Consider the following 13,200-nt stretch of genomic DNA (forward strand, 5'->3'; position numbering starts at 1 on the left):
CCAGGGTACCCAGCCACCCTCCCCCATATCCTCTACTGCCAGAGGCTGACATCCCAAGGACGGGAGCCAGGAGCTGTGCAGTCCCTGCATGTTTCCAATAAATCAGACAGATTAATTACGGAGCCAGGCATGCGAGTGCTTCAGGTCCACATCTAAAAAGAGGACAGCACTATAATTGGCAGTGTGTGTTAACACGGTGCAATATCTTCCATTCAAAAGCATGATTTACATTCACTGAAGGATAAAGAAGGGATAATATTATCCCGTTTATTACAATGCTACTCACCAAACAAATAAATAGGCTAAATAAACATTCAATTTTGATTTGAGATTTATTAAAAAACATAATTGAGTGCAAAAGAATCCATCATCCAATAATGTCTTTGTTTTATTCATATATCATAAAAGTTGTGATAATGACATATTTTAGAGTTGTTGGGATGTATTTTGTGGGAAACTGCAAACATACGCCATGCATCCCAGCTGTGAGGGTAGTATGAAGATAAATGTTTTTTTGTGATAACGAAATGACCATGGATCATTCAAAACACAAAAGTGATTTATTTGTTCATCCGCTGATAAGATGTTCTGTATCCATGCATGTGTAGCGACACCGATGCCTGCCTAGAACCATATTCATTTTCAGAGCCGAAGCGCAACCAAAACAATGTTCTTCCACAAGACCATTCAGCTTTAATAACCGCTAGACGGCCAACAGAACAGCTTTAAATTATTTTATCATTTTACTTGTATTGTCTTAAAGCTAAATACTGGCAACCCGGGGTGTCGAAATATTATTGGATAATTTCACAGTGGGCGGGATCACACGGACCAAAACAACAACAGATATTCTGACCTGGAACTTACATTTCAAAGTAGAATAACTGGCTGTAACAGCATTGTTTTTCAGAGAAACAAGTATGTGAACTTTGTATGTTTACTAAATATCTGCAAACATATTATGGTATTTTTATGCTTTACTACAGTCAAAAAATTAAATATAGCACATTTAATACTGATTGTTTTTTTGATACAATCAACTGAAACACTAGATGGTGTCTTGTTTGAATGAAATTAGAGTAGTGGCTCTCAACTTTTTTTACTTCAAGGCCCCAAAAATATTTTAAGTTATCTTGAGGCCCCCTTGGAAATTTGTTGAGGCCCCCTAGTGGCCCCCAGCCCTCTAGTTGAGAATCATTGAACTAGAGGGCGAGTTAGCGAATGATCCGTCAGCATCGAGGAAAGCCGCGTAAATAAGATTAAAAATTGTTGAAATTTTGTTTGATTGCCTGATATGCGAAATGCATTAAATAACCATGCGTAATGCGTTTAAATCTGTTGTGTTTTAGTTATTTAATCCCTCCTCATTGCAACGACCCTTGACTGTAACAGTGGAAACTAATGTCCCTGCTCTTTTGGCCTGTGCCTGGTATATCTGATGGCAGTCAGCAGTTAAGTGCCCACAGATCATGCTACACAGACGTGAAGTTGCACAATGGAAAAAAAAAACCTGATGCAAGTCTCCACCAGAGAGGGCAACACCACTGGTAAATGTGGCCAGCTTCTCCTTCCTTCTCAACCAGCCGTAAAGATTGCAAAGAATGCGATTCAACCGCGGACGGTGAAATCAAAGTTGGAAGAATGCAAGGTTCTGATCTGGCCCTCTTCAGACAAGCCAGGCAACCTGTCACCTCACATTACTACATCTGCCATCAGTCCTCCTCATGTCTCTGCCCAGGGGACAGGCGTTAACCTGCTCTTCTCCGAGTCACAGCTATTCAGAGTGATTAAAGCAGATTTAGGTATGGGAAGAGAGAAAGAGAGAGAGAGAGAGAGAGAGAGAGAGAGAGAGAGAGAGACATAATGTCTGTTAGAGAGAGAGAGAGATATCAACCCACCTAGTACATCTGCGTTATGCACATGCAAAGAATTTGCCGAAGGCTTTTACAAATATTTGCTGCTTGGGTTGGGAAATGGTCACACCTGGGTAGCAGCGACAAAGGTCGAGTCAAATAACACAGGTGTTGCACATCTGCAGAGTCCAGATTACATCAACAAAACACACAAAACATGCGGTCAAACTCTTTAGTTCAAACTTCAGTTTGAAGCTCATTGGGAAAAAATCTATCCAAAAACGTAAGGTATTCAATGCAATTCATTAATGTGGAACATGGTGTGCGGAAGTGGCCTTTCTTACATCTGCCAATGACGGGTCAATATATCCCACTGATGACCCACTAATGATGTGCATCCCGACCGCGCTGCTAATTCACCCCTGTAATGCTGTTGGAGAACTTTTCTGAACTATGACATTCCCATTTGGTGAAACCCTATCCTTTCATGCACAGCAGGACAAAGGCATTGATTGTATGAAATTCAAAGCGGAATTTATTTAGGCTACATGTGTCATGTTTCGGCTTAAAAATAGGTGCTAAATATAAACTCGCTTTCCGAGCCAAAATGAGAGAGCTCTGCGTCATGGCAACTGTCACTCATGGCTGCGCTGCTTTTCCATAGTCTCAGGCTGTTTCCCATACTGCCATCTGCTGCTGGAAAACTCTTGTGCATGAGTATGCATAGATTTAGAACATGATCTACAGACATTACTAAAGGCACAAAAAAAAGGTTGTTAGATTAAGCCTTAATGCATATTAATAATGGATAAAACTGCAAACAGAGATAAATATTCACTCAGATTCACATATCACTTTGAGATCATTACAACTGATGTGTTGATTAATGTGGCACTATCTAAATTTGATATGAGACTGCTAGCTAATTTATTGACATGCCAGTGGTTATAGTTAAAACTAAAACTATTAAAAAGTGTTTTTGTTAAATGAAATAAATCAGAAATAAATCAATGAAAAATGTAGACTTAAAAAACAAATGAAAATTAGGATTGTCTTGGCAACTGAAATAAGTTTTAAGTTCTAAATGACTAAAACTAAAGTAAATTAAAGTAAAATAGAAAAAACAACAGCAAAAGCGCATAAACAAATTAAAATGAAAACTAAAAATATAAACATTTAAATAATTCAGAATAGATACTATAATAGTATCTAAATATACATCAAATAAATAGATAAAGCTAAAATAACACTGTGACAAACACTACATGGCCAAAAGTATTTGGACACTCCCATCTCACAGGTTTCAGCTACCCACATTACTAAGTGCATAAAATACACTTAGTGTGCATGTTAATATCTTAAAGGAATATATATCTTAAGGTACGAAGTACATTTTTTACACATTTTATATTCTGACATTGTATGGTCACATAATGTGCCTATGCATAAAGTGAGCTCCATAAAAAGTCACAAATATTCAGGATTGAAAAAAGGTCCTGTTGTAAGGACCTGCCAATAAACACCCATATTGACGGTGGACCTCTAATGGAAATGCAGTCCTGGTTACAGACCTGTTCTCAACTATTATCCACTAGATGGCCCCATAAGGCAGTTCTGTAAGGATTCTTGAATTTATCAATCAATGCATTAAATAGAGCAGCAGATTTTGACTATCACTTTAGTAAACAACAATCTTGCTATTGTATGTGGCAAAATAGAGTTTGCAGTTTTAAACCATGGCAAAGTTGACTGTTCTCAACATTGATAATATGAAGTGTTTCTTGAGCATCAAATCAGCATATTAGAATGATTTCTGAAGGATCATGTGACTAAGTAATGATGCTGAAAATTCAGCTTTGCAGGAATAAATTATATTTTTAAATATATTCAAATAGAAAACAGTTATTTTAAATTGTAATATTTCACAATACTACGTATTTTTGCAGAAAAAATAAATGCAGCCTAGAAAAGCATGAAAAAAATCTAAACAACCCAAAACTTTAGAACAGTACTGTGGATGCCCATAAATATCCACAGTCATATTACTATAATACACATTCATTAATAGAACAAATACCGACAATGCATATAACTGAAAAATTTACATGATTTGATAGTCAAACCAAAAATCTTCAGAAACCAGATATCAGTTTTAGTAGTGAGTGCAGGACACTGTAGTTAATTTGTGTAAGTGAATAATTTTTGGTTTGACTGTATATAGGTTAATTATGAAGAGTAAAGCCATTTTAAACTGCCGTAGAGCTGGAGTCTGCAGAGACTGTCGCTTCTTATCATACCTCCTCTCTCTAAGCTCAGGCTCCAGGCTGAAGTTATATTTGGGGTTGCCCAGTAAAAGCCTGATCATGCATCCAATGAACTGTGTGATTCCAGGATCAGATAGCGTAGAGCTATGTGACTAAATGCACTAAATGCAAACAAATGCTTCAGCTTGGCATTCACTTTTCTGAGTCTGCTCTCAGGAACAGCTGTGGGAGTAAATTAAATCCCATTTCTGTTCCATGCAGTCTGTTGCATAAGTACTGTTTACTAACAAAAACCTGATCCGCATACATAAACGTGTTTAGCTGAAACCCTTTAATGAAAGCTCCCATGTTCACAGATAATTTAAACAAGAGGTTTGACACCATAGACATTACACATTTTTTAAATGGAGACAGAAAAGGCAGAAAACAAAAACAGTGAAAAAAAAAAAAAAAAAAAATCAGTGTCGGAGTTGTGAAAATCTGCAAAGCTAGCTCCACCCTTGTCAGCTTTCCCTGAAACCTCAGAATGACGTCATAAGAAACCCCAGCAGTGCCGACTGACATTTTACTCCGATTCCACAGGCTTCTCTAACGGCAGACTGTCACTTTTCATTATTGTGCGCACAGAATGTGCTAATGCAAAACATTACTGACGTCAGGGAGAGGCCACCATGTAGATGGTTTTAATATTCTCTACATTTTGCAATGAAGTACTGAAACATTCATGAGGTACAGAAAAATCATTTGGACCAATCCCTTTGAAAAAGTGAAACACGACTTCAAGGCTTATTTATATATACTGTCATTCAAAATATATATATTAATAATAATAATAAATATATTAAATAAAATAATAATAATAGTATATTTTTTATGATATTGAGATTATCATATAAACATCCTAGATAAATGGATATTACAGCTTGTTTTCAGAGAAAATATCTTGAATTAATTTTATTTTCTGTTATTTGAATTTGAATTTTCTTTTCTTTTTACCATCAATCCTTCCAAATTTAGTGAGCCAAAATGGAATAAGAAATGTATTTCAGGATATCTAACTAAGTCTTATTATCTAAAACAAAAAAAAAAAGGTTTTTTTTAGCAATTTTCTGGACAAAAATCGAATGTTTCAACACTCTCAAAGATTGTTCATCTGTTGACAATGATAGTCCAATTCTAAATAGTCCTGAATGTAAATGAGATATTTTGACCCGACTGCTGGTTTTCTTGGCTGCGATGAACAGCAAGTCAGACAAATGGTTCTAATGTATCTTTTTCTGGCAGTGTTCTTTGCTTTTTCAGTCTTTCCCAAATCCCAAACAAAGCAGGGGACCCTCTGAGCACATCATCATCTGGTGTAGGACCTCTGCCAGTTGTAAATGGCGTGAATGTTATGCGAGCAGACAGGCAGTCTTTTGCATGTGCTGACGCTGCGATGGCGGAAAGTCTTGCCAGCCCCGCTCACACCCCTCCGCCGGGCCGCCAGCTTGGCACGCTCCTCCGCGGCGAAGAAATCGGTGGTGGCGCGAAAGAACTCCAGTAAGGCCTGGTGGCTCCAGACGATCGGGCCCTCGTCTGATGTGGAGAAGCCGCAGTGGCCTCCGTGGGCAGTCAAAAGCAGGAAGAAATGTGGATTGCTCTCAAAAAGCTCTAAGGGAAGCGTGGCCTGGTCATCCCCTCGGATGGGGTCGTCCTGGCTGCACACGCACAGCACAGGAATGGCTACTTCATCTATGTCCCTCAGAGGGTCGTTCCGCTCCCAGTACGCCTCCCAGCTACCTGCTCCCTCCGCCAGCGCCCCTTTTGAGCCAGAATGGCAGAACAGAGCCTCCTCCATCGCCCTCAAAGAGCAGCTGGAGAATAAGTTGTCCGTGTGGACAAGCTCCCCGAGCACAGTTTTATACCTGCAGTTTAATCATAATAGAGAAGAGCAGCAAAGGAAGAGTTTTGTTATCATCATCGATTCGAGCAGGCAAACCTATTTAGACAGATCACAGAAATCAATAGCACTGGATACGCATCGCCAGTCGTTATTATGGCAACAGCATTGTATTTTAATTTGGATCACCCTGAGCGGATTTATTTTAGAAATACCTTTGTGATTAATCCCTTTGAAAAAGACAACACAACTTTAATTTAAATAAGCTTTCATTTATATACTGCCATTCAACGCTCCAAAAAGAAAATGGAATTGGTATTTTTATCATTAAACTGCCAAAAGATATAAAGAATATATTTTGAATTAAGTTTTCCTTTACTTCCTCTTTTTTATATTTATATGTATTCTTATTTTCTCTTTTCCATTCATTTTTATATCCCACTTTGAACTGTTCTTGTTTTTTTTTTACCATAATTCATACGAAAGATTTTGTGAGCCAAAAAGGATGTAAATTTTTTTTTAAAACAAAAATATTGCAGTGAAAAATTGCAGGTGACGTGACATTTTGAAAACAGGATTTTTTGGTATATTTGATAGTGTGTGTATTGTGTATTTTTGCTGTCTAAGCCACCGATGCCTTGACCTTAATAAAGTATAAATCAAATCTAATAAAAATATTCTAAAATGTTTCAACATCCTTAAAGATAAGCTCAATTCTAAATAGTCTTGAATGTAAACTGAGATATTTTGTGGAACAGAGGAGCAACCCTACCTGCTGAGGCAGATTTTTTGGTAAAGCAGGAGTGCCCAGTTGAACGGCCTGGTCGGGCCGCTCTCAAACCAGCTCTGGCAGCGGAAAACGGGAGACAGGCAGGCCGCGGCCGTCACATAGCTGGAGGAGCCGCACTCGCCCAAGTAGGACAGGAGGAGCCCTGAACCAGTGCTCTCACTCACGGCGTAGATCTGGCCCGCCGGCTGCCGGTACCGAATGTAGCGCACCGCTTCCCGCAGGTCGGTCGGGTCGCCGAACTGCTGCAGCTTGACGGTACAGAGCGGTGTCCCGTTCTGACTCCGACGGTTGAAGATCACAGGAAGGTAGCCGTGACTCAGAGCTGCCTCACAGAGCTGAGGAGAAAAAACAGAGACGGTCACAGACCAGATACAACCCACAGGGCTCATACTTGTGCATATAAACAAAGATGTTTTGCTTGAGTCTTGTCCACACCTGTAATAAGTAGTCTTGGGTTACATTCAAAATAAATATTCTAAACTATACACTTTTCAATTCATTTTGAAACAGAGCATTGCCATAAACTATCCGTTATAAAATATATTACAGTTATAAATGTTAAAAAATATACAGTATATGAGCATACTACTATAATATGGTCATTGCTACTCGGTTGCTGAATTGTTTTAATATCAGGGTTGTGTTAAATTCTGTTACTCGATGGAAGGACCAGGAACAATGACGCCAAATTCCTCAAGTTTCACAAGTCTGAAGAATCCTTATAAACAAACAATCCATCAGAGTGTAAAATATTTTCACATTTTCATATAATCTTTGAGTGAGAAAAAGGTAAATATATTTAGCTTGAGCTCTAAATATCCCCCCCACACACACACAATTCTATTCCATATTTAATAAAAAAAATATTAAAAAAAACACAAAAAAATTTAATCAATCTTTTGAAATCCTTAGTTGAATTTAGGCATCACAACATTTGAATGTACAGTATGAAAACTTTATATTAATTTAGAAATTTGTGGAATATTACAATTAACTGTGTAATTGTTAATTAAGTGTTTTTAAAACTAATTGAGCATTAAATTATGGTAAAAATAATTTAAATGTAAAAAAAAAAGCAACTGAACATGCACAATTAAATACCCCACCTATACAAAAATGATAACAATATGTTGTGCATACTTTACCTAAAAATTAAGGATTCAAATCTAGCCAAGAGCAAGGATTTATAAGGCTCATATGGGACAAATCTGGACTTAAACATCTCCATCCCATTCCTCTTTTTCCATATTACTTTCTGTCATCCCGCCTTCTCTTACTATGAGCAAAATTGCAAAAAGACCAAAAACAAGCAACAGCAATTCCTCTATTCTATTCATGATTGCAAATTATGTATCGGGCCATGATGCAAATGAATATGACTTAATGTAAAAACAGGATCTGCCCAAGTACACAGTATTTTCATGTCCCTTACTTGCGTCAATACCCTGAACAGCCAGGAAACACACTGCTTTGTGATGTCCAAACTTGGTCCAGCGTCTCGCTTAGTGTGCAATGATCACAGTGTATGTAACATTTCTCTGAATCACACGAAAACACACGAGGTGGACTACAATTCAACCCCAACCAAACCCTTCAAATGTCTCTATTTTAACATATAGACTTACATATTACCATGAAACAGACACTGCCATACCTATAAAACTAAAAGGGAACCATATGCATTACTTTATTGTTCCGTCAAAAAAAAAAAAAGAAGCTGGGTCTGTACTAATTTAAATTGGTTACTGTTTTCAGTTCTCACACACACACACACAAACAAACAAAGTGATTCTGGCCATGCAGGAGTGCACTCTTAAAAATAAAGGTTTCAAAAGGTTTTTTTTGTGCAGGGATGCAATACAAGAACCATTTTTGGTTCCTTAAGAATGTTTCAGTGAGAACCTTTTCTAGTGTAAAAAAACATTTAAAAAATATAAAGAACCCTTTTCCACTATAAAGAACCTTTTGTGTAGAGGAAAGTTTCAATGGATGTTAAAGGTTCTTCATAGAACCATTGATGCCAATAAAGAACCATTATTTTTAAGAATGCAGCTATTTGACTTTTATATGGCTCTTATCTCTCTACAAAGATATCTTCACCATGACTGCTCTCAGTCATGCCCTACACAAAAAGGAGAAGTAGAAGAGCCTGCTAACACATTGATTATATTCACAATGCACAGCTAACAAAATTCCGGTGAACACAGGGTACATTTCTCCAGGAATCATCCACGATGGAGTGTGAAATCTAATTAGTTTACTTTTAAGTTGCCCGGAGCTTTAGGTCTGGAACATGGAGTGAGCTCCAAATTGGCTGAGGAGGAATGACTCACTTCTGAATCTGCTACAAAGAGTCAGAGAGAAGCTCTATCATGCATGCTATAATTGCCATAAATAATGAAAAAGCCATGAAGCATCTTCACTTTAATGCAAAACAGTCAGAGTATTCACGTCACCTTACTGTACCCCAGTTTCATACTGAATTCTCAAGACTAATTTGCTCCTTGCCTCTTTTATCGTTTCAAATTCAGACTGTGCATAATGCAGCCTCACTCAAAGTACATTTATTAACTCTTTCTGTACCGTATCAGTTTCACCTGTCCTGTTTGTTAAATATGACCCCATACAGAATACTTTTATCCTGGACAATATGCAGATCATAATGGTTTCATATTGTTTAGCATCAAATGCACGTTAGCTGCCTGGAAAAGCCTGAAAAAAATGAGTGTGTGTGTGTGTGTTTATAAAAAGTGTGTTTATAACCACTTTTCAGTCTTTCCCCATTCAAGTAGACAGATAATTGGAATTTTCTAAACATGATTGCTAAATAAGGACTACAACAAGAATGCGAGTTTGCCATTTACCAGACATCCGGTAGTCTATATGTAGCAACTTGTTATAAACAATTTTGCACAACAAAAAATCTTCATGTACTGTTAGCCACAGATTTGGAAAAAAAGAAAAACATAGGCGAATTAGCCTTCTGGACTGGCCAACAAATACACGTCACAACAGCAAAGATCTTTAAAAGTGTCTTTAGGAAACTGCTGCCAACATTTTTGTTGCCACATAGTGTTTTAGGTGAAAATTGCATCCAATGGGTCTTTAGCCTCATTATAATGGCAAAAATATAGAATACCCTTCCCTTCAGCCATATTGGATTTAGGTATTCACTCAGCTGCATAGCACACTCAAAGGTCAAAGGTGAAAGAACATAATTGGTTCAATAACAATGGGTCAGAGTCAGAGAACACACACACACACACACACATATATATATACACACACACACACATTTGTGTTTTGTGATATTCTCAGAAATTGTTGTTTTTTTCAATATAAAATAATATAAAATTATCCAAAAAGGCAAGTAGCCTACCTTTAACACATTCCTGGTGATTTTCCCATAGGAGTTGGGAATGATAAGCAGAACGGGACTTGTGGAATTACTGGAAGTCCTGCGCCTTTTGTGATGTGCTGCACCAACAACAGCCCAGTCTAACGCCACGAGTCCATCATCACTCAACTGCAAATGATCTCGGATGAAATGCACGGGACAGTCAAACGGCCACAGAGCACCGTAGACAGTTTGTAAAGACGAACTCATTCGCCAGTTCCATTTTGGTATCGATAACGACTTGCAAAAAGTCATGCAGTGTTTGAGAAGGTAGTTTGCCAGTGCAGAGGGCTTGCATATCAAAGCGACTGTGGCTGATTCACCTTGTCCCTCGAGTTTCGAGTCGTATCTCTCCGCGGATCTTTTGCTCTCGCGCCGTGGAAGCAGCAGCGTGGAGTGACTCTCCGCTCCAAAACACTTCACCACTGGCCAGAGTATGGCCATTAAAATCATAAAACAAGCAGCACCAATCCATTCCAGCATTTGAACGGCTTTTGAGGCTGCACAAATAGCCTATACCTCGAAAAGCTTCCGATGTTGGCTTAAAACAACCTATCAAATCACATAAGCTAGTCAGTTTAGTGTTAATTGAGAGCACAGGTAGCCTTAAAAATGAATGCAACCTCTGGTAGCAAGAATTTAAACTTGAAAGTTTTGATGCAGGGTGTTTTTTGTCCTCATACCCAACAATTCGCCGCTGTTCTCCAAGGTGGCACGTTTTCTCGTTATCAACATTTATGTCAGAATAATGAGATTTGTTGCCGCCATAGTTCAAAACGAAGCTCCCTCGCTGCCTCCTCTCTTTGTGCTCCGTCGGATTATGCAATAGATCCCCTTTCGCAGTCAACTCTTCACCTGCATCCGCCTGTCAGACTCATGCAGCGCGTCTTCTGGCATTTTTTGTCCTCATTTCAGTGGTGTGCCACGGAACAACAGCTATTGTAATGAATGATTGTCAGATAGTTTTCAGTGCAGAGTCGCATCACACACTGGCTCGAATCCGTGAATCATCCCTGTTATAGAGAAGGAACGCCCTCTCCAGAAGATGTTATTCATCTGCAAGATACTTTTAGGCTGATGCTGTAATAAATGACTTACTTCTTTTAACCATGTTTCATGACATGTTGTCCCAAAATCCTAAATCATTAGCTTTTAAACAAATTCAACTCTTCTAGGGTAGTTTAAAGTTTTACGCATTTTAAAAAATGCGCTTTTTAAACATAAATATCAAAATTAAACTATTAAAACTAAATACTACAACTTCAATTAATTGAAAACGAAATTTATAAATCTTCTAAAGTCGTTTTACTCTGCATGGAGTGGGTTGCCTCATGGGTGTCGCTTGACATCACATGATCAGCCGTTTCACATAATTTAGTTACTATTACTAATATAATCATTTATTTTATTTTTTAGCACTTTTAACCAGTGTTAAAATGTTTTACAGAGCATACAAACAATATAACAAACACAATATGCATACAGTCACAGCAGGGAGTGACAACTAAACCGTCCACTTCACAAATCAAGGACAAAATGCTGTGACATCGAATGCTGAAAGCAAACACACAACGGTCACAGCCAGGTCACAGCTTAGCCAGTTAGTGAAAATGGGTCAAATTAATTACTAATTAACAAAAACATACAGAGTGCACCTTTAAAAAATGATCTGATTCACTACGTTATCGTGAAAATCATAAACTGCACACAAGTTATCAGTAGGCAGAAGAATACAGATATTTGAATTTTGTTACAACCATTTCTTACAGTTTTGATAAGATGAAAATGCAGTTGTTTGCGCTAGTTTTAGGGAGATAAAAAGGTTACACAGATTGAAAGAGGTAGTCAACTGCTCAAATGCATTTGATATCCACAGAAGCACCTTACATTCAAGCATATTAGCTTTATGTGACCCTTTAATGCATTTAAAGGTAGTCTGACTCTTAGTAGCAGAGAGTTCAGATTTTGTAACTGCATTATGGCTGAATGATTGGGGGGCACAACTCCAGCTGGGTGTGTTGCCTAGTCAGAGACTGCTGGCACCACTTGAGCTATTGTTCTCAGTGTATTCTTAATGCCTTCATAATAGACACTGAAATGGTCCATTAATGCAGCATGTTTTATATTTAGTGCTGCAAACCAAGCGTCAAGATTACAGGGGCCATGTGACATTAAGCTTTGTTTCTTTGACATTAAGGCTTAAGCTGGATTTCTACATGCAACAAAATCTGTTTCCTCTCACATTTAACTTGGTCACTCCAGCGTGATTGCTGCTTTCATGTGGAACAGGGTAAATATGGATTGGGGATTACACTGTATTGTGTGGTGAACTGTTATGAGATGGAGAGATTGGGTCAAGGTGCATATGTGGAGCTGTTTGCATTATTGTTGCCTAACATATCCTTCATTTTCATGCCTCTTCAAGGCCATATTATGCCTTTTTACAAAGTCTTGATTGTGCTTTTGGGGTCTAGTAGAATAGGTTTTGATGCTTGAATGTAGAAAAAAAAAATGTCTCACATGTTACATTGTTGCAGCACCTCTCTTCTCAGTCTGTCAGTAACACTCAGGTCTGGTCTCTTTGAAGCTCCTCCTTCTGAAAAGTGCAATGTGCTCTGATTGGTCGGCTGGACCAGTGTGTTGTGATTGGTCAATGTTATGCCTCTCATAACTGCTAGATCCAGGTTGGAAAAAAACAGCGTCTCTTGGACATGGAACAACACACTACTAACGCAACTTAACCAGGCCTCGCCCAGTATTTTTTGCATATGCTTTATTATTTAAATAGGGAATATTGTGACGTGGAAGAAAACTTGAGACTAAAAGAGGTGTTTTAGGGAGTTAAGAAACACGTGCAAATTGAGAATAACTCCGTGCTTTGTAACTTTGCAGATCTTTTTATGTGCAAACAGCAATATTACACACTAAAGAAAGTTGAAAATGTAAAAAAAGTATAATAGCATAATCCTCTTTAAGGGACAGAACTCCAAGTCTTACCTGGATAAAATGCTTTCCAC

The 13,200-nt window shown here is 38.0% G+C and overlaps 1 protein-coding gene across 1 annotated transcript; it reads right to left on the bottom strand.

Annotated features, from left to right (window-relative positions):
• Positions 1-5,111: 5,111 nt before the first annotated feature.
• On the bottom strand, positions 5,112-11,129 carry abhd15a (abhydrolase domain containing 15a). Its single transcript, XM_081371219.1, has 3 exons — positions 10,166-11,129; positions 6,769-7,121; positions 5,112-6,021 (listed from the first exon to the last, which is right to left on the bottom strand). The coding sequence occupies exons 1-3, from the start codon at positions 10,664-10,666 to the stop codon at positions 5,466-5,468; spliced, it is 1,410 nt and encodes a 469-aa protein (XP_081227345.1). The 5' UTR covers positions 10,667-11,129; the 3' UTR covers positions 5,112-5,465.
• Between the last annotated feature and the right edge of the window lie 2,071 nt (positions 11,130-13,200).

This window comes from Scardinius erythrophthalmus, assembly GCF_964197995.2.
Source record: "Scardinius erythrophthalmus genome assembly, chromosome: 7".
NCBI lineage: Eukaryota > Metazoa > Chordata > Actinopteri > Cypriniformes > Leuciscidae > Scardinius > Scardinius erythrophthalmus.

Bases quoted from the DNA above. Each gene is read 5' to 3' on its own strand.
- abhd15a (XM_081371219.1), bottom strand. From the start codon at position 10,666: ATGCTGGAATGGATTGGTGCTGCTTGTTTTATGATTTTAATGGCCATA. The intron at 7,122-10,165 runs GTAGGCTACTTG...TTTTCTCCTCAG, and splicing joins TCACCAGGAATGTGTTAAAG to CTCTGTGAGGCAGCTCTGAG. The intron at 6,022-6,768 runs GTAGGGTTGCTC...ATTAAACTGCAG, and splicing joins CAAAAAATCTGCCTCAGCAG to GTATAAAACTGTGCTCGGGG.